This window comes from Sus scrofa, chromosome 13 (genome assembly GCF_000003025.6).
Source record: "Sus scrofa isolate TJ Tabasco breed Duroc chromosome 13, Sscrofa11.1, whole genome shotgun sequence".
Classification (NCBI taxonomy): Eukaryota; Metazoa; Chordata; class Mammalia; order Artiodactyla; family Suidae; genus Sus; species Sus scrofa.
The window spans coordinates 72,530,501-72,557,693 of NC_010455.5; the positions used below are offsets into that span (position 1 = coordinate 72,530,501).

Genomic DNA, 27,193 nt, shown 5'->3' on the forward strand with positions numbered 1-27,193 from the left:
GGCAGCTAGAGTTCCAGCCATCACATCATGTTTATATCTCAGACATTAGAATGGTGCTTTCCTCCCCCCTCTGGAAGTTTCGTCTGTTGACTTCCTCTTGTGTCTTGGTGACTGGGACTGAGTCACAGGGCCACACCTGGTTGCTAGGGAGGCTGAGTGATAGATGCTTTAGCTGGGTACACTGCCAGTCAGAATAAAATCATGGTTAAGTTACTGAGAAGACAGGAGAGAATGGGTATTGGGTAGGCAAATAGCAGCCAGTTACTCTGTTCATGGGAAGCAACTCTGGTTTTCCATTAACAGTAGTGATAGAAACTGTCTTTGATAAGTATGTTGACATAAGATGAGTCCATGTGGAACAGATGTATTAGGTAAACATTCATAGAGTTGGTGTGTGGCCAAGGTGAAGCTGTGAAGGTGGTACATATGATGAACGCCCGGTGGCTCTGCCTCCTGTGGAAGAGTTTTGGGGCTCACAGTGGGTGCCCCTTGCTCTAGTTCAGAACAATGGTGATACATGTCCACGTGGATCTGCCTGAATCCAAATGCACTGAGTCCCTGCTGGCTGGTGGTCCCCCTCCTGACCATGGCTCTTGTCCACGAGCCTCCCCTCATGTGCATTCAAAAGAAGCCTTCTCTTATTTGCACATGTCATTAAAATATCCTTTGACATATAACTGGCATTCTGTGTCACTGCCACGTGTGGGGAGGGGGCTAAGACAGGGGGAGAGGGAGGGTCGAGCAGGAGAGCATCTTAATGCTTTATGAAGCTGCATGCAGCTATTTAAAGCCGTCAGTTTTGTCAACCAACTCCTCCCCCTTTCACAGAGAACGGAGTATAGCTAATGTGAACTGGGTTTTAACTTTGGATTTTCCCCTGTTCCCGGGTCACAGTGGCTCATGAGAAGTGAAATTGTGTGAATTAAGGTTTTAATCTTCTGCTTTTCTTTCTGAGGTTTAGCAGTGTTGGGGCAGCCCCTTGTAGACTGGGCTGTGTCAGCTGGGAGAGCAGCCAGGGCCCTTCTTTAGCACAGTCCCTCCCAAAGTCTGAGGTCATCAGAGACACTTAGAAAAACAAAGCACCCAGACTCCTGTCAAATGGTGCGTGCCTCCTACAATGTCAATGGTGCCCAGCCCTTGGACTCAAGGAGAAGTTTGAAACAGAATGCACAGGTAATTGGGGTGGGGTGGTTCCTGTCTAAAGGAATAGGTGTGCATATGTTTGAAGATGCATCTTAGACAAAGCTGTCCAGAAAACCCCTTCCTCTTTGACATTCCCCTCACCCTCCCCATGTTGGTGGCTGTTTCCTCAGCTGCCAAGTGGGAGGGAGGGTGGGGCGACCAGCTGGGAGCCCAGAGAGAGAGGTGGGGACAGTGGGGACAGACGGGGAGCCTTTCCGCCCCTGGGCCAGGCCTTGGGGAAAGTGGCGTGCCTTACCCCCACCCCCACCCCCAGGTCACTGGACACCTCCTGGGACGAACAGCCAAAGGGGGTCAGAGCACAGCTGGGTCATGTCCCTGCCATGTGCCCATTTCTCCTGGGTGAAGTGGAGGGCAGAAAGCCTGCTGCAAGGAGCAGTCCAGGCCATGCATGGAGAGTTTGAGGCTCTAGGTGGATACACACTGTTCTAGGTTCCCCATTCGTCTTCAGCAAGCGATTTAAGAACTCTGTCTTGCGGCTGAGGAAAGTGGAGCTGAAGCAAAGTATTTCTTGCAATCTTGGAACATATTGGTATGGAGCTTTTTGTATATTTTTTTGTTTCTCTCTTATTTTGCCTTTTATGGTTGTGAGGGTGACAGCAGGACTGATTCCCTAAAATGGAGAGATTTTCCCACTTAGTCCAAGCCCCTCCTCCTTTGAAGAGGCTCTAGGAGTAGGAGCTTAACATGAACCGGGTGGGGCTGTGGGCAGCGAGGCTAACGGGTCACTGCTGGGAGGTTGCCATGGGGCCTCTCGCAGGCAGGGGCTGAGAGGAAGCTCCAACAGGAGAAGGAAGCTCAGCGAACCTGGTGAAGCTGGGGCTTGGGGGTGGGGGGCAAGTGGAGCCTCTCTTTCATCCCAACCCTGACCAGGAGTGACCAGAACATCACTGGCTTGTGGGAAACAGGGCCCCTAGAAGCCAGAAGACTAGCTGAGAAGTTCATGGGGGGGGGGTAGAGTCCCACAGGCTATGACACAGCTGTGGCAGGAAGTACCACACAAGGGAAGACAGGGCTCTTCCGGTGCCAGCTGGTCCAGGCTGGCCCACCCTTCGCCACGCCAGCAGCAGGGGTGAAAGTGGAGACCTGTCAGGACCGGGTGTCATGGCCCCGTTGGGGTTGGCGAGACCTGCAAGTCTCTGTGTCATCGGGTGGCTTCTGAGCCTCTTATTTGCAGAAGGAACTTTCCTCCCTGTGGACCATACACTGCCCTTTTATTGTTGCCACTTCCAGCGAGGGGAGTGGTGGTCTGGGGGTTACACAGGATTTGCATAGGACTCCTGAGTGGCGGAGCCAAGACTCAGGCCCAGGAGTGTCTGATGCAGATTCAGTGAAGCCACAGAGGCCCAGCTCAGCCACTGGCCTGGAGGATTCACAGAGTACGACTGGGAACAGAGATCCGTGCTAGCTTGGAAAGCTATAGTCCAGGATGGACAACTGGGTTCTGAACCGGGTCCAGGGAGGGAGCATGGAAGTGAATCTACCTTCCCTGGGCCAGGCCCCTGCCCGTCAGGCAGCTGGAGCTCCTGAGAACATGGGTCAGAATGAGAGCTGTGCTTCCTCACTGTTCTGCTGCCTCTCTTCCTTTTTTCCTCCCTTTTTAGGCCGTAGCTAGCATATGGAAGTTCCTAGGGCCAGGGTTCGAATCTGAGCTGCAGCTGCAGCAATGCTGCATTGTTAATCCACTGTACTACAGCCAGAACTCTCTTTTTTCTTTTAAAAATCTTTTTGGGTTTTTTCGTACTTACTTCTGTGACTGTTGTAGTGATTTTCATAGTGATTCCTCTTTTAGTCTTCCCATTAGAATCTGATATTTATTTTATAATGCAAAAGTAGATCTTGGGGGCTTGGGATGGAAATGCTATGAAATTAGGTTGTGATGATCATTGTACAACTAAAGTTCATTAAAAAACTATCGGAAAAAAAAAAAAAGAAAGAAACCAAGATCTGGAAAAAAAAAAAGGTAGAATATCTTTTGTTTGTAAATGCAGAACAAATGACTCAGGAAAAAAAAGGCACAAAAGCAAGTAAATGGAGGGTGATTTTTTTTTCCCCTCTTGGGTGAATATAGCAACTTCAGTGCACATGCTTTTTAGATTAAGGCAGGGAAGATAAAACTCTGGCAGTACCATGCTCTGTGGGCTTAAGGCTGTGAGAGGGGAGGAAGGGGAGGAGGGATGACAGGGGCCAGAGGGAGGGTAGGTTGGTGGTCTGGATTTGGGGATCACCACCTGCCACTGTTTTCTCTTTAAAATGCTCACTGAACAGTGAGTCCTATTGCTTTTTCCATCCAGAGGGGCTGGCGTGTGTGCACAGACCTGTAGCAGTGAAAAGTTAGCAACAGCCCTCATGCCCACATGGATGCATGGCTAGTCCAGACCAGGGTATGCTCAGACCACACCCACTGGACAGGAGGAGACAGGGCTGTAATTTTGGCTTTGGAAAGGCATCCAAGATACATCATTAAGGGAAGAAGTAGAGTGCTGTTTATGGAAAGAAATAGAAGAGCCTGCCACAAGGGTGTGTTCATGTACTTGGTAACTTAAAGACAGTTTAAAAATCAGTAGATGGCATACTTGTTGACCAGAGCTCCTCACCAGCCATAGTGCTTGACCCAGCAAGGCCCCACTGTCTAAAACAAATTCTCTAGGGGCAGATTTACATAGAGCTGAGGTTTCTTTGCCCGGGACAGTGTGAGAGTGATCAGTTAGTCAGCTTTTGCTGTAATAAGCCACCCGTCGCTATAACAAGTCACCTGCAGTCATCTAGCTTGTGGTCCCAAGAGTCTGTGTTGCAGCCTGGGTTCAGCACGGGTGATGGGTCCTGGGCCATGGAAGTGCCGGGCTGGCAGTTAGCAGGGTTTCTAGAAGCTGCAAGACCTCTGGAGCCTGGCCCAGACCTGGCCAACTTCACCTTCACTGCGTTCCATCAAAGTGAGTCTTGACCCAGGTCAGGACTGGCTGGGAGGAGCTGCGGACAGCCAGCCCACATGTGTCTGAGATATGCTCATAGGCATGCTTCTGAGAGTCAAGGATGGCAGAACGTACCAAAAAGCAGTTCCTGGAGCCATTTCTAAGCATTGCTTCCTGCCCCCCTCTCCATCTCCCAGGCTCAGTGGTGGGGATTGTGTTGATGACTCTGGTCCAGGCCTCATGGGCATCATCTCTCTGTGGACGGCCTCAGATGGACGGTCACTATCCCCTTACCCCTACTATCTCATCAGACACCCTTGGCACCTGCCAAGTCCCCTCATGTCACTTTCATGCACAAATGCACCCACTCCAGTTACCTCTGTTCTCAAGCAGATATGATTGTATGCTGATGGCAGAGCCGGCTACTTTTATTTTCAGGTTTTATGTGTCTGTATTTATGTACAAGTGTGATTAAAAAAAAATAGTAGGAGTTCCGATCATGGCTCAGTGGTTAACGAATTCGACTAGGAACCATGAGGTTGCAGGTTCGATCCCTGGCCTGGCTCAGTGGGTTAAGGATCCAGCGTTGCCGTGAGCTGTGGTGTAGGTCGCAGACGCGGCTCGGATCCCAGTTGCTGTGGCTCTGGTGTAGGCCAGTGGCTATGGCTCCAATTAGACCCCTAGCCTGAGAACCTCCATATGCCGAGAGAGCGGCCCAAGAAATTGCAAAAAGACAAAAAAAAAAAAAAAAATAGTAAACAGCCTTTATTTTTTTCCCCCAATGACAAAAATATCAGTTCATTGTAGAGATTTTGTGAGATAACAAAAAAGGACAAAAAAACCTAAAATAACCTTTATCTGATTACCCAGAGACGGTCAGTACCCTGTTTTGTGGTGTATTCATCACAGCAGTCAAGGTGTTGCCCAAAGCTCAGCAGGATTTGAACCCAGGCCTGGTGCCTAAGCTTATATTCTTTCTTTTTCCAGGGGTTTTTGGTGCAGAGGAAAACATGTGAGTCAGAACTCAGTGTATTTAATGTCTTCTAACAAAAATAAAGGTGATCTTAAGACTTGGAGAAAAAAGAGTTCAAAAATGAAGTATTTGTAAAAGCCAGGCCAGGTGGGGAGTTTGCCCAGTTTGGCACATTTTTGCCCATCCCTTTGACATCATATGAATTTTTTTTTTTTTACATTAAACCTTTTCCTGAGGTTTCAAATCCTTGGGATTGCTGATCTGGTGTGGTCCTGCTACTGGCCCCAAGCATTATTTGGAATTTGCTGAGCATCCTGTTATTTTTGTCCCAGACTTTTAGTCCTTGATCTCATCTATCCTGGAGTTTCTGAGGTAAATGCCTCTCCCTGCCCCACAGCTATTGCCTATTTATGAGCCAGAGGCACTTTATTTATTCAAGTTTCATGAAGAGATCTGGGTGAAAGGGCTGGCATTTCTAGATGATTCTGCCTAGCTCAGAATTGCTCAGAACCCCACCAGCTCACTAGAGGAGCAGGGCACGTGGGAGGGTGATGGCTGAGCGTGCAGTGGGAACCCGCCTGGCCCCGTTCTCCGGAGCACGTTGTCATCCTACAGCTTGATACAAAAGGAAGATCATCTCACTAGATGCCAAGAACTGTAGTTATGACACTTTTTGTCATGCTGTTTCCTCTTATTTATGCAGTGGAAAGTACGATGTTTTCAAAATAAACCCTCTAAATATGAAATCCTGAGAATGCATTATTTCTAAAATGCTGCACCGTTAACAGCCTTTTAGCTGGTTACATTATAAAGCATGCTGTAACAGCTCAAAAGAAAAATCTGAGCTGAAATGTGTTTCCATAGCCCATATGCTGAATTCTGGCATATTTATACCTTTTTCAAGCTGTTGTCAATTAGTAGAGAAATTAATTTCTGTCTTTACATCCTTTGTACATTCAGGCTCATGCTTGGATGCTGCAGAGGGAGGGCTTTTCCTCCTGCTAAGGGGAGCTCAGTGCAGCGGTAGCTGGGGAGATGAAACATGTTGTTCCAAGTGTCCATGATGGAAGCCGGGACCATCAGCAAACAGAAGAGGAGGAAGTGGCTTTTGTTGAGGGAAACAAAATGTTTTCCAGGCCAACAAGCTGTGATCGTGGACTTTCTGCCATATGTGTTTTCTTTTTTTTAAAGAGAGAGAGTGACAAAGGGAAGCAGAACCTCGCTATCACGTGGTGTTCCTGTCCAGCCTGCACCAGATAGCCTGTGGGACTTTGTCCTTTCATCCTGCACTCTCTGCTCTTGGAACCTAACAAGGGCATTGTTAGCATTAGAAGGATGTGTCAGTTGATGACCAAACATGCTTTTTTGGTGGTCTTTTTGCTTAAGGATGCAGTTCTTTTACTTTTTTACTTGTTTTTGGTCTCATGTCCTTACATTTTGGCATCGGATGCCTTTACTAATGGGATTTCTGCTATTGGATGTCTCAAGAGCACAGAAAAAAAAAGCCAGACAACGTTTATTAGAAAATGGGCTTTGAAACCGAGATAGCTAAATTTAACCACCATAAGCATGTTGCAGCCTAAAGTAGGAAGAAGGATGTACGGGGCTGGCATCCTCGCTCCAATAAAGCACTGAGGGGAAAGACCGGAAGCAGCAAATGCAGGGTGATTTCAGGGAAGCCTGCTGGAACTGCAAGATGTGGCTCCTTGTATGTTTTCTGTCACAGCTCTCCTCGGTGCACCCGACCTTGCTCTCGACATCACACAGGTGCTGTCAGCAACCAGGAATCCTGAGTGGCTCAGCCCAGAGCCTTAGGCATTTTACGAGCCATTATTTGGGTCACATATGTGACCTGTGGCTCTCTCCCTACCAAGTGTAGAGAAAGGAGTTGCCTTAAAAAAGGGAGAGAAAAACATATGACAAGTTCTTGAGACAAAAGCCATAATGGCTTTCCGTGGGTTATTTTTTCCTGGAAGCAAAGCACCATTAGTGGGAAAAAAGTGAGTTTGCTACTAACTTCTATAATAAACAAAAGCATAGCCATCACTCCCTGTGCTGACAAGGATGTGATGAAATTCCAGTTTCCATGCTTGGCTGGGGACAACAAAAGTCCTTGAGTTGAAAAGGATGTTTGGTTCTATAAATGAGGTCTTCCCTAAATATTTATATCTTTTGATCTAGAAATCCCATTTTGGCAAGTTTATCCTAACAATTCTATAAACATCTGTAAAAAGAGCCATAGCCACTGGCCTACACCAGAGCCACAGCAACTGGGATCCGAGCCGCGTCTGCGACCTACACCACAGCTCACGGCAACGCTGGATCCTTAACCCACTGAGCCAGGCCAGGGATCGAACCTGCAACCTCATGGTTCCTAGTCGAATTCGTTAACCACTGAGCCATGATCGGAACTCCTACTATTTTTTTTTAACTTTTTTTTTTTTTTTGCTTTTTATGGCTGCACCCGTGGCATGTGGAGGTTCCCAGACTAGGAATCAAATTGGAGTAGCCTAAGCCACAGCCCCAGCAACGCAGGATCCGAGCTGCGTCTGCGACCTACACCACAGCTTATGGCAACGCCAGATCCTTAACCCACTGAGCAAGGACAGGGATCGAACCCACAACCTCATGGTTCCTAGTTGGATTTGTTTCTGTGGCACCACGACAGGAGCTCCGAACATGTGTTAACTTCTATAATCAGAGGAAGGATACCGTGTTTCGTTATTTAATAATATTTTAAATGGAGGCCAGTGGGTACATGTGTTTTTCGTCATTCCACACAGCATCTCCCCAGGAGAAATTGTTTTCAGTGCTGCCTAATGGAAGTTTCCCGGGTGTCAGGCACATTCTACATCTGCCCTCACGTGTGGCTGGTGAGACTGAGGAACTGAGTGTTTAATAGTTGTCACTTTAGTTAATTTAAATTCGGTCCGTGTCCCCATGACTGCCGCCCCTCCAGTTACTCTGCCTGATGGCGGAAGGGGACTTGGTGCCCGCTGGCAGAGGCCCACTTGGTCTACAGGAAGTACTTCCAGCCAGAGCAGACCCCTCCCTCAGTGCTAGGGCTGAGGGCCAGCCCAGATGGCCACTCCAACCCCTCACCGCAGGCCAGGGAGGGTCACGGCTGGCAGGGCGCCTGCAATCCCATCAGGCAGATGGTGTCTGCCCAGGGCCTCTGTTTGCCTCGTCTGTGGTCCTGACAAGAGTGGTGGGTCGGGAGCACGTGAGGCTGGCTTCCGTGCCCCCAGCCTCCACCTTCCATGGTTATCGCACCGCCCCCACCTGCTCCTTGAGAAGCCAAGACCTGAGGTATGATTTACTCTTGCTTTTGCTGGAGGAAGCCACAGCAGTACTCTAGATCACCACCACCTGCAGACGCCAGGAACCGAGACCACACTGACTTTATTCCACAGAACGTATAGTCCCATGTGCAGTGATTATGTTAATGCCTGAGTCACACCAGTTTCAGGGAGCAGTGGAAGATCTCGCTGTTTCCTGGGGGTAGCAGTAGTGTCATTGTCATTGAAAATGCTCAACAGATGTTCCAGCAGAAAGTCACAGAGCGCTCTGTATCCCAACCCTGTCCTTGTCCTGACCACAGCGTGGTAAGGACTTACTGAGAACTTGCTCTGTGCATGGGCTGTGTGAGCCAGGAGCTGAAGTTAACCTGAGCAGGGCTCTGGGCGGGGGAGAGGGGCTGATGTGGAGCTGGCTCCAGACCTCCACCCTCAATCCCGCATATGCTGTTGTTCCCTGACTCTCTTCTCATTGTCCTTAAGTGGGCTGGTGACCCTTTCTCTAGACCTGAGCTCTTGTCTGGGGAGCCTGGGGCCCAGGGCCTGCACAGGGCCAGGTGTGTTATTGTGCTCGACACATGAGCCACCTCTTTTCTCGTTACGACATCCTGGCTGGGTTTGCATCTGCAGTAGTGTGGGTTCAGAACTCAGAGCACACATGTCCCGGGCCCCACCTGGGCCTCAGTGTGCAGAGCTGACCTTTGTCGCTTTGCTGTCACTTCCACTTACTCTCGTGGTTGAGAAATGCTGATCCACCTCCTGCCTCTTCTGAGAGCTGTAGGGTTCTGGCTTCTGCTGGCTTTAGTTGCTCATGTCTCCAAGGCTTTCAGGAAGTTCCACTTCCTAAATATTAAAAATATATCTCCCATCCTGGGGACAGGGATCCTGCATTTCATTCTAAAGCAGTTCTCTTCACCGGGGGCCATCTCTTTAGCTTTTTGAAACTACCATTTGTTACAGTTTCAGCTTGGGCTGCCTAGTTTCTATCTTGTTCTGTGTTGTTACAAACCCTAAGCTCCAAACAACTGTCATAGCCCATGAAAGCATTTCTCATCTGGTGGGAACACAACAGACCTACCTTCATGTTTTGAGGCAAAGGTCTGTTATGTGTTAAACCTGCAAACTTTTAGTTAAAAGGAAGCCGAGGTGAAAGCAGGCCATGATTGTGTGGAGGGTGCAGAGCAGCTGTCCTGCCTCTTTGGAGAGCTGACTGAGGGAAGTGCAGGTTAGACATGGGGAATGATCCCTGACAGGTAAAGTGTCAATCAGCAAGGTAACTTAGGGGTTTTCTCCCCTGATACTTTCCGTAGGTAAAGGAGATGGACGCCAGTGCTTGTGAAGACCCACTAGCACCAGGCTTGCTGTGCTGGTTCCCTTATTCTCAGCAGCTTCCTCATGAGATGGGGTATGTCCAAAGTACAGACAGGCAGGGGACCATTGGTGACTACAGTCTTAAAGGGTGTGTTTCATTCCCTTGTTTTTTTGTTTTATGCTTTGATCACATATGGTTCTCTAAAAAATTATTTGCTTTTCTTTTTTTTAATTTAAGCTTTCTGTAAAATGGCTAAACTTGAATACCTTACCTGCTTTTTTCACTTTCTGTTTTCTTTCTAAGGTTCATCCCTGTTGCTTTTTTAGCTTTCATTGATTCACTCTGTAGAATAATCGCTTTAGCTATAACATGTCCATTCTCCAGATGGGGTAGATGCTGTTGAGCACAGGGCTACCCTGTCTCCTGATGTGAGTGTAGGAACTTCTGGTGGTGGCTTTGCTGGTTTGTAAAGTGTGGACTCTGTACTTTGCAAGATACCACATTGTCTTCCAAAGTGGGTGTCCTGGTTTCTCTGTGAGTAACATACATGGATTAGTGACTTCCTTTAAATTAGGACATGGGGAGTTCCTGTTGTGGTTTAGCAATAATGAACCTGACTAGTATCCATGGGGACATGGGTTCAATCCCTGGCCTCACTCAGTGGGTTAAAGATCCACTGTTGTCATGAGCTGTGGTATAGGTCGCAGACATGGCTCCGATCCCAAGTTGCTGCAGCTGTGGCTGTGGCATAGGCCGGCAGCTGTAGCTCTAATTCAGCCCCTAGCTTGGGAATTTCCATATGCCATGGGTGTGGCCCAAGAAAGACAAAATATAAAAAATAAAAATAAATAAACTAGGACAGGGGGTTAATCCCACCCCATCCTGGCTCCTCACTTCTATGGTCCCCCTGTTGCTCATCCAACTGGCTTTGATCCGCCCTCTGGGGCTGCATAGCTGTGACTCCCACATGTGGTTCCTGCTGTCCAGTCCTGTTGTTCTCCATGCCAGACAGTGACCATTTGTCTTGCTAGCCTGAACTATACATCCTGCAGGACGGTGCCCCTGCTTTATACTGATCGCCTGTGGGCTGGTCAGGAATGACTCTCAGTCTCTGAGCCCCCTGCCTCCTGCCCATATTTTGCACTGAGCTGTGACAGTAAAAAAAAAAAAAAAAAAAAAAAAAAAAAATGGGATTTGGGGGTCTGAAGCCAGCGCTTGAGTCCTTGCCTGGCCTCTAAGTTCCCAAGAGGCTGAGCTCTGCCCAGTCTGTCCAAGGGTCAGTTTTCTCAGCTAGAAAATGGGGAAAGAATCCCTAACTGGAGAGTTATGAGGGTCAAGTGTAATAAACCCTGGGAAAGGTCTGTATAAATACAGCCTGCCGCATAAATATCAGGGGTTATCATTTCTGCTTTCTTAATGCTTGGCCTTTCTTTCTTCAAGGCTGTGTTTCACCCGCTTTTTCTTCCATAAGAAAATAAGTACTGAGTAAAGCTGGTTCCCTGAGAAGGGGAAGTCATGCTCACCTCCTCCTGTTCCAGCATCAGTGGGATTAGTGGCTTTCTGGGCACTTCTTTGAGGTTCTCTTTTGCACATGGTGGTACCACCAAAAGTTATCTTCAGGTGGAAATGTTTTGTAGGAGACAAAGACTGGGATTATTTAATTCTTCAGCAGAGCGTTACTAAGTGCTTATTTTGCATGGACTCTAAAGCCAGGGTGTTCTAAGGACAACCAGGACTGGTTTTAATCAGGTGTGGTGACAAGACACAGAAACGACTGTCATAGGAAGAATTCCTTTATACTCAGAGATGCTGAGACACAGGAGGCAGGCACACCTCTCAGGGCCATGCAGAGAAGCGCCATGGAGGTAAGAGGCAGAAGGAGTGGGAGTGATGTGGGCAGGAGCTTTTACTGCAGTTTCTTTGAGAGGGAACATGGAGTCAGGGTCAGCAGGCTGAGGATTGGCTGGTTTGAGTAATTTCAGGGCTCTGGGCTCAGGGGCTGCTCCTGTTGTCTGGAGTGATGAGGGCAGCAGGAGAGCAGCCCAGAGGCTGAGAGCTAGTATGTGGGTCCTGGTGTGGTTGGTTTGCATGTGAAAGGCCAGCTCACAGGCCTAGAAATTAGAAATTAGCCTGGGAGCGGTGGTCTCTCCAGGGTCAGCTGTCAGAAATTAGCCTGGGAGCGGTGGTCTCTCCAGATGTGAAAGCATCAAACTAGAGAAGATAAAAAGCACAGTACATAGCAGAACCAGGGCAAACAAAGCTAAAAATAGGCTGGATTAGAATCTGTGGCACAGGGTTCTTTCTTTAAAAAATATGAAGAAAATAATTTTAATTGCAAATGCAGAGCTGCTGCTCAGTTTTTTTCACATGGTGGGAAAGGAAATGTATCACATCAGCTGTGGCTGAAGTCATGGAGATGAGTCTCTTTGTTGAGTGGCCATCATGAAAACACTGGCTGCAGTTCATTACAACAGGAGCATAGCTGGCGCTTACCTTAGCCAGGCCATTCCAAGAGCCCTGCAGATGAACAGAATAGCATCTTCGCACTGCTCATGTGGGTGCACGAGCCCTGCCTCCTCCCCAAGTCCCTCACAGACATCATTAGTCGCTCAGAGCACTTTCCACCCAGTCTGGCCAGACTCACCTTAGAATCCTCCACAGCTCAGTCAGTGCAGGGGCCTGCCAGCCACCCAACAGCCTGTCATCCTGGCCCTAGGGGCCCTCAGTCCAGAGGAAAGAAAGCAGGGGCGCTCCAATCAGCTGACCTGTGATAGGGTTTGTACTTGGGTTGTGGACGGGGAAGCTAGTGCCTGTGCAGAGGGACTGACTTTGTGGAGGGGACAGGATCTGAGGTGGCCTTCGAGGACTTTGCAGAGGGCCCACAGCAGGCAGCTGCTGCATGGAGGCACTGGCAGGTGGGCATGTCCGTGGTTGTGGCTCCGGGGTGCTTTCTGGTGAGGTGGTGGGACCAGTCAGAGCCTTCACAGGAGGCCCTGAATGCTGGGCTGGCTTGTGTGAAACAGTGGGTGAGGGGAGTCTGCTGATTGCAGGATCAGAGCAGCTTCCAGAGGAGTGCAGAGCAGTCAGCAGGGAAGTGCATGGGATAGGGTGGGGGCTGGGTGGCAATCCCTCACAGTCAAAAGGCAGTGAGCATCTAGCCTGCTGCAACTGACACAAGACTGACTGCAGACGAGGCCAATCTGGGAGGCTGTGGGCCCAGAAGTCAAAGGGTTGGGGACCAGCTGGACATAGGGATAGAATTAAAGGTCCAGGTGGCAGGCCTATTGTGAGCCTGAGCCATTCAGAAGAACGATGGAACCTTTAACCCCCATGTGGAACCCAGGAGCAGAGCCAGTCTTGAAGCTGATTACGATCCAGGGGACAGTCAGGGGACAGTGGTTGGCAGTGTGGATCACCAGCTCTGGAAGGAGCCTGGGCAGAAACGGAAGACGCGGGGCGGGGGCAGGCATCAACATGGGAGGAGAGTCATGGGAGTGAGGGACGGGCAGGGGAGCTTGTAGCACAGCCTAGGCCTGAGCGTGGGTGGGTGGACCCATGAGTAAGCAGGCCAGGGGGACTGAGAAGGATTCCAGAAATAGACTAGACTCAAGTGAAAAGGGAACCTTCATAATGTGAGAAGGATGACATCATAATCTAGCAAAGTAATGAAGGACTTTTTCATAAATTCCGTTAAAGCAATCAAGACATCTGCATTTTGTGTTTTGTTTTGTTTGGCTGTGCTCATGGCATGTGGAAGTTTCTGGGCCAGGGATCAAACCTGTACCACAGCAGCAACCCAAGCCACTGCAGTGACAACACCAGGTCCTTAACCCATGAGCCACCAGGGAACTTGAACCATCTGCATTTTGGAACTTGATAGAGGTTGTTGAATAGCATTCTGAGTGTACAAAATGCCACCAATTGGAACACTTTATAATGGTTAATTTTATGTTATGTGAACCTTGCCTGGCTTTTAAGAAAAGAAAAAGAACTATCAGAAAAGAGATCCCTGTCTCACAGCGTATGTCATAATAAATTATAGATGGATCAAGGTTAACTGGTAGAGAATGGAACCATATGTAGAGATGATTGGGGGGTGTTGCTCAGTGGTGTGAATGTGCTTCATGTCACTGAACTGGACACTTAAAAATGGTTACTATGAACTTTGTTATGTCTGTGTTACTCTCAAAAAAGAAACAAAACCATAAAAGAACATAAAAAAAAATCTGCATTCCTTTACACCCCTGTAGTAGAGGAGGCCTTTGTAACTAACAATCACAATAGAGAAGCCATAAAAAAGAAAAAATCGATAACAGGTCATTGCTGTGGCTCGGGTTTAGTCCCTGGCACTGGAACTTCTACATGCCGTGGGCACAGCCGAAAAAAAAAAAAAAAAATCTTCTGTAGCTAAACCTACCATAAAGTCAAAGGACAAAAGACCAACTAATATACAGAGAATTCTTAAATATAAAAAATGTAAAGAGTTCCCATTGTGGCTCAGCAGAAATGAATCTGACTAGCACCCATGAGGACGAAGGTTTGATCCTTGGCCTCTTTCAGTTGGGTTAAGGATCTGGCATTGCCATGAGCTGTGTTTAGGTTACAGATGCAGCTTGAATCTGGCGTTGGTGTGGCTGTGGTGTAGGCTAGCGGCTGTAGCTCTGATTCTACTCCTAGCCTGGGAACTTCCATGTGCCGCAGGTTTGGTCCTAAAAAAGAAAAGAAAAAAAGGTAAAACCTTGATAGAAAAAAAAACAAGCAAAAACAGGAATTCTTAGTTTACCAGAAAATAAATAGAATTGTCTCTTAAAATATGAGAAGGTGCTTGGTCTATACTTTCTTCTCTATCTTAGGGACAAAAATCCAAATACCTAATGACCTGCTTTGTTGGGAAGCTGTTGGAGTTCACAGCACATCCCACATGGAAGAGAATTAGGCACCAACTATCCAGGTGGTGGATGCACACCTTTTCTCAGACAGCCTACATCTAGACAGTTATCCTGTAGGTGCACCTTCTCACAGGCACAGAGCACTCCCAGCGACTCCTATGGTCAGATGTTGAATACGCAGGAGATGGGGTGTCACACACATAGTTTTGATGAGGGATGGCTGGAGTAAACTGTAGGTCAGCCCACAGAGGAGCGCTGTGCCACCCTAACAGACAGAAGAAGAGCCCTTGGCCTGTTTGGGGGACAAAGTCATCTCCAGGGTACATTAAAAGTGAAAACAACTGGCATAGAGTAGCGTGATATATAGTATGCTGCCTTTTATGTGAAAAAGGAGGGAAGATGGCTGGATGGATAGATAGATAATTTTCTTCTTACCTTTTTTTTAGGGCTGTACCTGCGGCATTTGGAGGTTCCTAGGCTAGGGGTCAAATTGGAGCTGCAGCTGCTGGCCTACACCACAGCCACAGCAATGCCAGATCTAAGCCAAGTCTGCAACCTGTACCACAGCTCACAGCTTCCAGATACTTAACTCACTGAGCAAGGCCAGGGGTCAAACCTGCACTCACATAGATGCTAGCTGGCTTTGTAACCCTCTGCACTTCTATTGTGAGGGAGCCTTGAGGTCACCACACTGCCCAGGAGCTCCTTGCACGGTGGCAGGAAGGCTTCAGGCAGGTCCTCTCACTGCACCACTTTGCTCTACGGGTGCTCCTTTGTGCGATTTTCAAACCCTCAGATCAGCTGCACTGGGCCTGAATCTGGAAGCCACAGTCAGCACTCGGTTTCTATAGCAACCAACATCCTTCAGAGAGGGGAGTGTGGAGGGACCCTCAGAAAGAATGGGGGAAGGAACAGCACGGATATGGGGCAGATAATAAAATCCAGGAGGGCAAAAGCATGACCTAGTTTTATTGCTGCTTTGTTGAGAAGATTTCTGGCAAGCACACTTCACTGTTTTATTTTGTGTTTGTTATCTTTACCCAAAGCTATAAAGTGAAGTGACAGGATGCAGCACTTTACCTGGTGAAATGCTAACACCTGGAGGCATAGCTGTGAGGGTCAAGGGACTGGGGACACCCTGGACTCCAAGCCCCATCTGTCTTGCTTCTGGCCACTTGGGAAGAATTGAGGCTTAGGGAGATGCCATGTGCCTGTCCTTTCTTTTTTCCTTTGAATGGCCATGAGGAAGGCATCCTGACCATGTGGGCAGATTTTGCAGTATTTACTCCCTGGCTCTGTGATCTCCAGCACGTTCCTTAACCCCTCTGCACTTCAACTTCCTAGTCTGTAAAACGGGAGAAGAATTCCCACATTCGGGAGTGCTTGAGGTTCAGTGGGATGTTCCATCTGGGCCATCCATAAAGAGTAGCTGGTAGTTTGGTGAGGACACCCCTGTCAGCCACGGTAACCTGTCTGTCTCCTCTTCCCTTCCAGTTGGCCACGGGCAGAGCGAGGGAGAGAGGATGGTGGTATCTGACTTCCAGGTGTTCGTCAGGGACGTGTTGCACCACGTGGATGTCATGCAGAAGGACCACCCACAGCTCCCAGTCTTCCTTCTGGGCCACTCCATGGTGAGTGGACCGCCTCGCTCTGGGTGGAGGGTGAGGGTCCGAGGGAGAGAGGCTGCTTTGCCTCTAGCCCATTGCCTCTGCACATCCTGCACTTGGAGTCCCAGGTGATTTCGTGCTCTGGAAACAAGCAGGTCCGCATCTTGGATGCAGCCCTGGAGGAGCTTACTAGCCCCATGCCTTCCCATCGGGCTGCTCTGCGCCCAGCACAGCTGCATCCCTGGGCAGGAGGCCCCTCGGTCAGCACGTGGAGAGATGCAGGGTTGAGCCTCCTGCCTGTCTCAGAGTCACGCACCACAAATGGGTGAGAGGGGGAACCCAAGGAAACAGGTCCTAAAAGGTGATTCCAGATCCCTTTCCCCTTTTAAATGTATAAGATACTCTGAGAATCAGCCAAGTAGAATCTTTAAATTGGGTCGAGGCTCCTCAAACTGATAGCACCCCGGCCAAGTCTGCCTCCAGAGTCCCTGCTATGCTAGCTGGAGAGAACTTGGAGCTGCTTGGTTTTGAAATCTGGGGACTTTTCACTCCTGGGACAGCCTTCCCCTCACTGCCTGGCTCTGTTCCCTCACCTGCTTGGCCTCTGTGAGCATTTGTGGTTTCAACCCTTGGCTCATGTTACCTTCAGCTTCAGTAAATAGCCTTCAGCACATCCACCTTCACTAAGTATTTTTCTTGGAAGCTAAATTTCTGGGACCTTTTTACCTAACCAGGGGGGAAAAAGTATGGCAATATCTTATTATCCTCGGGTTTTTTTTTTTTTTTTAAATCTCATATTAAGCCTGATGGCTGAGTTGGGGGTCTGCTAGCTTTGAGCTTGAAGTGAAATATAAATATTTTATTGTTTAACTTGCAGCCCATAAGTAGGAACCTTATTTATATTCCTCTGAATGTTTGCTGTTGGAAAATCCCAAGAAAATTCACATGTAATAAAGTCACTGCAGATGCGGTTTGTCCAGCATCCAAGGGGGCCTCTTCTGAAGCCTAGTCCACAGGGCTCAGGTGGGGACTGCAGCCTGGTGGAGACTGTGTTGCCAGATGCCCACACCCACCAGCTGCCTGTTCTGCATTGCAGGGAGGTGCCATTGCCATCCTCACGGCTGCAGAGAGGCCAGGCCACTTCTCCGGCATGGTTCTGATCTCTCCACTGGTTCTTGCCAGTCCTGAGTCTGCAACAACTTTCAAGGTAAACAGACGTCCAGTTCCCTGAGGCTTCTCCCCCACACACACACCCACCCATTCCTCGGAGCACCTGTTCACAGCTCCAGTCTTGGGGAGAGGGCTTCACGCACTGTTGTGAGAAGGTTTGGGCTACTAGCTAACATTGTTGTTATTGGAATCCTGTCATTTCTCAAGTCAGGTGCATTTTTTCCCAAAGACGAAAGAAAAGTAACTTCCTGTTTGTGCATGTTTTGCTGTGAAAGTTAAGAGGAGGAAAGGTTGTGCATGTTAGGAATTCACCAAAGGGACCTCTATTAACATGGCATGTGCAGGGCTGGAGCTGAGAGCCCACAGTGCATAGAGGAGGTGTGGGTAGTGATCAGGCCACAGGGTCTTCACCAAGATGCTCCACCTCGAGCACTCCACCTGTGAGTCTAAGGGCACCTTCTCCTTGCCTCCTGCTGTAACCCTCGGCAGCGGCACGCTCTGCTCTGGGGCTGTGAGCTACCAAGATTGGCGGAGCAGGTGCAGATGAGCCTTGAGGGCTGCTGGACCAAGCCTGTGGGTTGCCGACACGTTACAGACCTAAGGTTTCAGACATGTGACTCAGTGAAGGTGGGCCATCCCAGCCCTGTGTCTCTGGGAAGAATGTTCAATCTCTCCCCAGCGTTGGATGGGAGCTAGTGCCCCTGAGCCACTTCTCAGGACTCTCAGAGGAGCCTGGGAGGTGGTGGGTCATGGACCGGGGGCCTGTGTAGCATCCCAGCATCACATCAGTGACAATGGGACCCATTTAAATGCCTGCTGGGCTCTGATGCCTTCTGTGAGTTTTCTTCTGGGGAACCAAGCAGTGGAACTCAGTGCAAGAGCTAAAACCTTGTATGAATGTTCTCCAGTTGTTTTCTCCAGCTCAGTCACAGATGTGGTCCTAGTCCTGGAGATGGGCCTGTGCACGGGCCTTCACTTGGAAACAGAAACTCTCAGCAGTTTGAAACAAGGCGAGCTGAGCAGAAGAGAAATCTGGAAGCCTGGTAGCTAAGCCAGAGCAGAAACTTAACATGCTGCAGAGGAGGGTGGTTCCCCTGTGAATTCTTCTCCACTTTTAGGAAACCAGCACTGGCTTGCTGAAATCCACCACCGTTAATACATTTCAGTGCTGCAGGGACAGCGGGGAGGCAAGACCTGCCCTGTTCCTGCCTGGCACAGGACCCCAGAGATGCCTGGGGGCAGTGGTGCCCCTCCCAGACCGCCCCCTCTGACCATGATTGTGTAACAGGAGGCGGGATCATTCAGGGACTCTTGTCCAAGTGGGATCAGCAAGACCAGATCACGAGGAGAGGGGTCTCGGGGTACTCCATCCATGATGTCTGTTCTGCCCGGAAGCACCCAGCTGGCACTGCACTTACATATGCACCCTCTCCCCCTCACCCCCGATAGAGGTCACATCCTGCATTTTGCAATCAGGGCCTCTGAGACTTAGAGAGGATGGATAACAGTCCAGGTCCATGCCCCCTGCATGGTGGATTTGAATCTGGGCTGCCCACTCCCCCACCGAGGGTGCTTCCCCAGAGAAGAAAGTGGATGTTTTCGGCAGTGGACATTTCCCTCTGAGAACAGCCTGGCTGTGGGGTTTTTCAGACGAAGTGCATGAGTGGGATCAGGGCACTGGGCCCCAAGGTGGAACCAGTGAGGTCTCCCCCTGAGTCATTGGCAGAAGGGGAACTTAGGGGCAAGGCCACCAGTGTGACCTTTCCAAGCCTTGTGCCATAGATCATCTTGTCAAATCAGGAGCCAGCTGGTCCCAGGGATGCAGGTCTCCTATTAACCAGGTCAGGTTTGTTTTCCCACCACCCAGCCTTCCCAAGTGAAGTTCATGGCTGCCCCCAGACCCCTGGATTACCTTCCATGTCTTTGGCGTGCACACAGTCCTCTGGAGTTTCTCAAAACCTTTGCTAAAAAATTAACAATTTTAGAATAATACATTTATTCAGTTCAAAACCTGAAAGGGAAAGGCTGTGAGTGGCCCCCTCCCAGTTACAGGTGGCAACCAGTTGGCAGAGTCTGTGCATTTCCAAGGGCGCTTGCACCCCACGGGCCCCTGGGTTTCACACAGGTGGGGACAGTTTTCAGTGCTTCCAGTTTTGTTCTTTGGTTGGCCTGTGGGGTTTTGTGAGTTGAGGTTTTGTTTGGTCATTTCATGCCTCTTGGCTCTCCTTTCCCATCAAGACTAGTAAAGGCCCCAACAGGGACAGCCCAGGTCAGGTGAGGCCCCAGCAGGGACAGCCCAGGTCAGGTGAGGCCCCAGCAGGGACAGCCCAGGTCAGGTGAGGCCCCAGCAGGGACAGCCCAGGTCAGGTGAGGCCCCAGCAGGGACAGCCCAGGTTAGGTGAGGCCCCTGCAGGGACAGCCCAGGTCACGTGAGGCCCCTGCAGGGACAGCCCAGGTCACGTGAGGCCCCTGCAAAGATGGCCCCTGATAAGGTGATGCCCCTGCAGGGTCAGCCCTGGTCAGGTGAGACTCCTCCATGTACTGCCCCAGGTCAGGTGAGGCCCTTGAGGGTATGGCCCCTGATTAGGTGAGGCTTCTGCAGGTATGGCCCTCTTCAGCTGAGACCCCACTGACTGGCCTCTGGGTCTTTCTGGTTGCACCCTCTCACCCCAAAGACAGATCTCTAGAGACCCCCTCTGGCTGAGGTGGAGGAGGCTGTTCCCTGGGCCCAGCCACACTGTCAGGGTGCAGAGCACAGGGCTGAATCCTGGCCTTCTGACTCCTCCCCCAGAGTGCACTCTTAGCAGGTGAAAGGTTTGTTTCATGGCAGCTAGTTAGTTCCTGGGAAAGACTCCAAAATCCTTCAGGCTGACAGCATGAGCTGCACAAGCCTATGTACCCAGACAGGCCTGGGAAGATGCCCCCCCAGTGTGAGAATGCAGGCCCCCCAGATCCCACATGGCATTTCATTCTTCCGGCCCCTTTTCAACAAACTGGTCTATCTTTAGCCTGGGGTAGAGACAAGGCAGACAGAGACTCCTGGTCCAAAACACTGTCTGTGCTCAGAACAGGTGAAAATTAGCAACAAAAGTCCTGTTCAGAGCAGGCCCCCTGCCCTGGGGACAGAGGCGACCCCTTGCTGCCCAGCTAGTAGGTATCACACCCTGAGCCTGCCTCCGCCTCCTCAGTGGCCTTGCTCAGTAATACTGCAGGAGGGGCTGCAGGTTGGAGACGCCTCCTTTTTCTGGGTAAAACTCCCAACCTCCCTGGGTTTCTGCCTGGGTTCAGGGTCAGGGCTCAGCCAGCCAGGAGGGTGATCCTCTAAATGACCTTCTCTGCCTCTTGCTTGGAGTCTGGGGTCAGAGATGCAGGAGCCAGCCCAGTGCTTCCAGATGCTTCCAACCCCCAGCCCCCACCCCCATCACCCAGGGCACCTAGCCAAGCAGGGGAAGCCGAGAGTGGCTAGCGTGAAGCTAGCACTCTTGCCAGACACATACTGTCTCATTTCCCCTCCATCACCATCCTGTTAGGGAGGAAAATGTTCTCAATTGACGGATGAGGAAATGAGGTCAATTGTTTTGCTCATGGTCAGAGTGAGTGAGCATGGTACCTTTCACCCTGAAACCGCCCAGGATCAACTCTAGCCCACTTCCTACCTGAATGTCACTCCTTTGTTATTAGTCACCAGAGTCCAAAAGGCCCTGGAGCAGGGGGGTTGGAAGGGGAGCGGGAAGGGCCCGGAGAATTGCCCTCATTTGAACCTCAGGTGAATAGACCCAGGAGTCTGGACCATGCTGTGACCACTAACTGGCCCTTGAACTTGGCAGCAGCAATGCACTGAGGGGCATTGTTTCCTCTGCCCCTGCAGCTTCCTGTTCTGTCTGCCTGGGGCTGCACTTCCCCCTAGAAACCTGGCCGTGTCTGGCCGTGCACCCCTGTGCCCCAGGGATATGGGCAATTCTGGCCTCCTTGGCATAGGTCAGCTTGCTGAGCTGCTGTAAGAGGGAGTGCTTGTGACTGCCTCCCTTACGTCAAGCATTTCAGTGGCAGAAGCTTAAAAATGATCATTGGGAGTGGTTAAAACTTGCTGGATCAATAAGAAGTCCTTAATCACTAGTCCTTCAAGTGATGGGGCTGCAGTTCACCCAGGAATGCCCTAAGGGCAGGTCAGGAATACACAACACTCCGTGATTCATGCTTGGCAGGAGGCAGACCTCACTTCCAGGGGAGTTGGCCTCTGTCACGGTGAAGTAGTTTGAGGTCCCAGCTCTGACTGTGACGTTTGCCACAAAGGTCGCCTCGCTCCTGAGTCTCCACGCTAAGTAACATTGGCTCTGCTCATTTAGCCAACCATGGCCTACTTGGCTTCTCCTCGGGGCAGAAACCAGAAGGGCCCAGGGGCAAGCTCCATAGGAACTAGGTATCATTTGGCCTCCTGGCAGCCCCCAAGCTTCACTTCACTGTCCCATCTTACAAATGGAGAGACTGAGGACCACAGACCTTCTGAGGTTTCTAGAACTGGAGTTGGAATCCACATATACTGGGCTCAGTGTCTGTGAGCCCGATTCGTCTACCTCCCTGCCTTCCTTTTCCAGGGGTGGGGGCTAGTGACAGTGTCTGATCGTGGTGGGGGCCTGGCCCCCAGATTATCGTCAGGTGATGAGATCTGGGTTCCCTGTGCAGCCGGGGTCACTGTGACTGCTCTGGCTACACAAACCTGACCCAGCCGTTCGAGGTCATGACGAGGGTAGGGGGGGTCTTACCTCCAGGGGCCCCTCTCCTGAGAGGTGTCCCAGGGTCCCTCCATGCTTCCGAAGGATTATATGAAGAATTTGGGACACTGGGTTGAAATGACATCAGGAACCATAGTATCTCAGTCCATGTCATTTTTGGGTGAGCCACTCCCTAGCACCTCTGCCTCTTCCTGTCTTCCCTCGGAAGGAGGTGCAGGGCTCTCTTGGTTGATGGAGGCTGGCGGAGCGGCCTCAGCCAGCAGGCAGCCTGGACAAGTTGATGTTTTGGGTGTAGAGTCTGTCAGGCTTTCTCTCCCAGCCCCCTGCTTCCTCACCATGTGATTTCAGGACCCCTCCTCAGCCTAGTCTTTCTTTGTCACATAATCAGCTCACTCGCCCTGCTCAGTTCTTCCTCCTCCCATTTTCTCCTTTCTCTATTGACCTTCAGGCTAATGAAACAAACCCTAAAAGAGCAGCAAGAAAGCCAGTGTCTTCATCTTCCCCATGTGATGACACTTTTCCTTTTCTGGTCTCTGGGGAAGAGGCTAAGAAGCACCTCATTTTTTTTTTTTTTTTTTTTTTTTAGGTGTGACATTATTGCCATCGAAGATTTGTCTCTATTCAATCATGTTTTGTTAGAAATGTGGTCGTTGAGTTCCCGCTGTGGTGCAGTGGGTTGAGAATCTGACTGCAGTGGCTCAGGTTGCTGCAGAGGTGCAGATTCTATGCCTAGCCCAAAACAGTCAGTTAAAGTATCCAGCATTGCCATGGCTGTGGTATAGGTCACAGCTGTAGCTCAGATTCGATTCCTGGCCCAAGAACTTCCATATGCCGCAGGTGTGGCCATAAGAAAGAAAGAGGGAGAGGAGGGAGGGAGGAAGGGTGGAAGGAAGAAGAAAGAAGGAGAGAAAGGTGCTTGGAACTTGACCGGTTCAGAAAAAGAGCTCAGGGTCAAGGTGGTACAAACATCTCTCACTGTGGCTCCTTCAAAAGGGCAGCTTGCACATCAGACGCGTCCATGCCCCTGGTCCTGCCCATCAGGGGCACTTCCTCTACCCGCCACGGTATGTAAGAGTCACCTGGGAAGCTGGACCCCACCTCAGACCAGTTGGGTTAGAACTTCTCAGGGTGGGAAGGTGCTTCTCTCAGGCTCAGACTGCCAGCCCCTTGAGCTCTGGGTGTCCTGCGAAAATGCAGGGCCTGAGCTCCAGGAGCTGCGGTCTGAGGCCCACATGCAGAGTGGGGGCCAGAGGGTCAGGAAGGCTCAGGGCCGGATGGCGGCTACGCCCCTTTTACACTCCAGCTGGACGGGAAGAACTGGGCTTCAAACAAGCGCCATCTTTCTGGGCGACAGGGCACTTTGGGCAAAAGGCCATGGGCGACTATAGGCTTATTGTGCCTGAGAGGGAGGGCGAGGTAGTCATTGAAACTGCCATGAATTACCTGGTGCCTCCAGGGGCCAAATGTCTCTCCAGAAATGGTTCTCCTCATTTGTTTTCCCTGAGAAAGCTCCCCTTTGCTGCAGAAAGTTCCCCTGTTAATGCAGAGGGGAAGGCCGTTTGCTAGACACAGGCAAAACAACTTTCCTGTGATCCCCCTGGAGGCAGAGTCCTTCCTGATGACTCCTACCTGCATCCACCCCAGGAAGGATGGCTCAAGGTACAGCCTGGCCTGGTCAAGCCTAACCAGCAGTATCTCCTCCCAGAGCAGAGACTCTGGCACTTAGGGTGGAGTGTTTGGTCAGGAAATGCCCATGGCAGGAGCAGAGGTGCAAGGGCCAGGGTGAGTCTGACCCTTCAGGAGTGGCTAGCGCTGTGCCTGGGTCCACACAGAACCAGTAACACTAGCAGAATGCAGATTGGTGTCAGTGGGTTTGGGAGGAGTGGCGCAGGCACTGTGGGTCTGTGCCTCCACATCTGCAGTGGGGCCAGTGCCCCTGTGCTGTGTCCCTGGGGTCTTCCTGGCTCAGCCATCTGGTCAGGGAGTGGGTTGGAAGCTGCAGCCAAAAACCAGCCATGCCCATGAGGAGGCCATGCTGGATGAGGCAGGCAGATGGGCCATATTAGGCAGCAGGTCCCATTGCACCTGCCCTCCCAGGCCCGGCAGGGTCATATTCGGAGTCAGCCCTTGTCCTTTAATGAGCCATGGCAAGTCATCAGGATCAGAAGAAAGTCTCAGGGCCAGTTCTGCAAACTTTGGGATACACGTCAAATTTTCCCTGATAATGTTGTTTGGGGGTCACTGAGCTGAAGGGTACAAGCCCCCAAAACTTACCTTTTGTGCTGTGGGGCTGGTGAAGGCCGAGTGCCTGGCCCTCTGCCTCTCTGTGCGCCAGGAGCACTTCTCACCTGCTATGCTTTCTCTTCTCTTCAGCAACACATTTTTAACATTTGGAAACACAGACCCCAACACCAGAATTTAGGTTCACAGGGGGGCCCCTGTTCCTGGAGTTCACAGACCTCTGATCTGTGTTTGGAAGCACCCACATCCATTCCTTCCAAAGAGCTGGGATTCCCAGCCCTTTCAGGAGGAGCTGGCCCCCACTAGACCTTGGCCCTGAACCTGCCAAATAGCCCCCATCCACCCCACGAGGTTCAGAGCATGTGAGAGACTTGAGGCACTCGCCTCGAGCTCTAAGTTGGATTGCCTTATGTTTCTACATGTTGGCCTGGCGCCTGGCACATTGATGGGAGCAAGGCTGCTCCCAGACATTTGCTTGCCCTGACACAGCTTGGGGTACAGTGAGCTACAGTGGCCTAGAGGTCAGGGAGGCTGTCCTAACACCACGTGGATCTCAGAATAGGTTCACGTGTTCATCATGTTCTTTTAGGAGCAAAGCCCTGCCTGATCCCCAGCTGTGGTGGGAGGTTGTACCAGGCTCCTGCTGGCTGAGGAGAGAGCGTTCATATGGGGGCTGGGGAGATAGCAGTGGTTGCTGTTTTTGAGTGTCCACGGGCAAAGGTAGGCCCCTCTGTCACATTCATAGGAAGACAAAGGGATCTACAAAGGCTGGTGGCACAAAGGGGAAGAGTGGCTTCGTGGAGTTCCCGTTGTGGCTCAGTGGGTTAAAAACCCAACATAGTGTCCGTGAGGATGCAGATCCCTGGCCTTGCTCAGTGGGTTAAAGATCCAGCGTTGGTGCAAGCTATGGCATAGGTCACAGTTGGGGCTCAGATCTGGTGTTACTGTGGCTGTGGTGTAGGCTTCAGCTGTAGCTCGAATTTGATCCCTAGCCTGAGAACTTCCATATGCCGCAGGTGCAGCTGTGAAAAGAAAAAAAAGTGGCCTCATCCCAGACCACCACCACCCCTTCCAGCTGGCTACAACGAGTGGTACTGAGCCTCTGTGTTCAGTTATGGCATTTGTGTCAAGGTGTAGAAAGCCTGGACACCCAGGACTGTGCCCAACACCCCAAAGATTGTTACTGGGTGGACATGAGTGCCCTCGCCCCCTTCCTGGGTGCCAAGGGACAGCACCTCTCCACTCTGTGACAGGCGCCTTCAACACAACCAAGAATTCTCTGCTCACCACCTTCCGTGTGATTCTAATCTCACCACCTCCCGTGTGATTCTAATTTCAGCATTTCACAGCTCACTTTTGAAATAGCATCTTTCATCCCGGGTGTCTGCACAGCAGAAATGGGAACAGCACCCCTCTGCAGGCATAAGTGTGAGATCCAGGTTCATGCTTTTCCTGGGTAAACACCAGACCCAACAGGAGGCGGGGGTGGCAAGGCCTGGACTGGAATTGGGTCACATTCGAATAACATGTTGTAAGCACCTACTGTGTGCTGGTGCCTTTGCACAGCGTGGTTCCATTGGTGGCTTAGGAAACAGGCCCAGCAATGTCCTGATTTGTGTGCATGTGCCTGTGCAGCACAGCCAGGAGTCTGATGTCCCTCTGCCCCGAGTCTAATCAGTCTGCTGATTCTGCTTCCCAAGGCAATCCACAACTTGTGTCTCATCAGAAGGGTCCTGCCTGCTCTCAGGTGACTGGGTGCTTCTGCTCCTGCTGTGCCTCTGGGATCCTCTGAGAAGTGGCTTGTGCACAAGTGCTCAGCTGCGCAGCTTCTGCAAATAATTCAAAATCAGTCACTACCCATGAGTGACTGTGGGGAAGATGGCTGCACAGAATTGGGAGCAGCAAGCCAGCCTGGTATCCCACTATCACCATGTGGCCACCTCTCGCCCGGCTCCCCACAGCAGCCAGAGCCAGACCAGTGAGGCTGTCTGGTTAGAGCGAGGAGGGCCTTGGGCGGGGCCTGGTAACAGGCCTGGCTGATGTCCATTCCAGGGTGTCACCTTCTTTAATGACTGTAGCTGCCCTAGGGGGCAGAGCTCGGGGTGGGGGAGCACACACTGTTCTCACATTCTTTCCCTTCCTGCCTAGATCCTTGCTGCGAAAGTGCTCAACCTTGTCCTGCCAAACATGTCCCTGGGCCGGATTGACGCCAGCGTGCTCTCCAGGAATAAAACAGAGGTGAGTATTCTAAACCCTGGACCAGCAGGAGCGGTTGGGGCTGGAAGGCAGAAGCCAGGTTGGGAGACCTGGGTTTTAGCTCCACTGTACGTCTTTACCACCATCCCATCAAGGCTTTGCAAAGTGATGGGGTCATGAGGATGTGTGAGATGCTGGGTGGCTTCAGGATGGGGTAGGAAGGGGTGGGTGGTGCTGCTAGCCATGCGCAGACGTGCAGAGGAGCTGACCAGATGGAGCTGTGTGTGTGTCAGCCAGGTCTCTTTTGCTTGTAAGTGACAGAAACCCAATTCGTAGTGATTTGAGCAAAAAGAGGGATTTGCTGGTGACTGTAACTGAAGGCAGTAGGCATGGCTGGATCCAGGGGCTCAGAGTCATATTCACCATCTGTCTCTCTCCACCTCTGATATGCCCTGGTTTGGTCTCATTCCCAACTGAGCTTTTCCCAAGTGGAGGTAAAGCTGGTCATCAGCAGCTTTACATGAGCAACCCCAGTGAAAAGGCAACCCCTCTTTCCAACCAAAGTCTCAGGGCTGGTTCTTATTGGCTCATTGTCTGAGCCTTGGTTATTTGCTTAGGCTTGAGAGCAGAGAAGAGTGGACCCTGGAAAGTGGAGCAGGCACCA

The 27,193-nt window shown here is 50.8% G+C and overlaps 1 protein-coding gene across 4 annotated transcripts in view; it reads left to right on the forward strand.

The window, feature by feature from the left end:
- MGLL (monoglyceride lipase) overlaps positions 1-27,193 on the forward strand; it is an 88,570-nt gene that overhangs the window by 50,106 nt on the left and 11,271 nt on the right. For 3 of the 4 annotated variants that reach the window (NM_001143718.1, XM_013982014.2, XM_021068336.1), the window contains 3 exon segments: positions 16,077-16,213; positions 17,286-17,396; positions 26,482-26,571. In NM_001143718.1, coding sequence (NP_001137190.1) covers positions 16,077-16,213; positions 17,286-17,396; positions 26,482-26,571 — 338 coding nt within the window. 4 annotated transcript variants of the gene reach the window in all.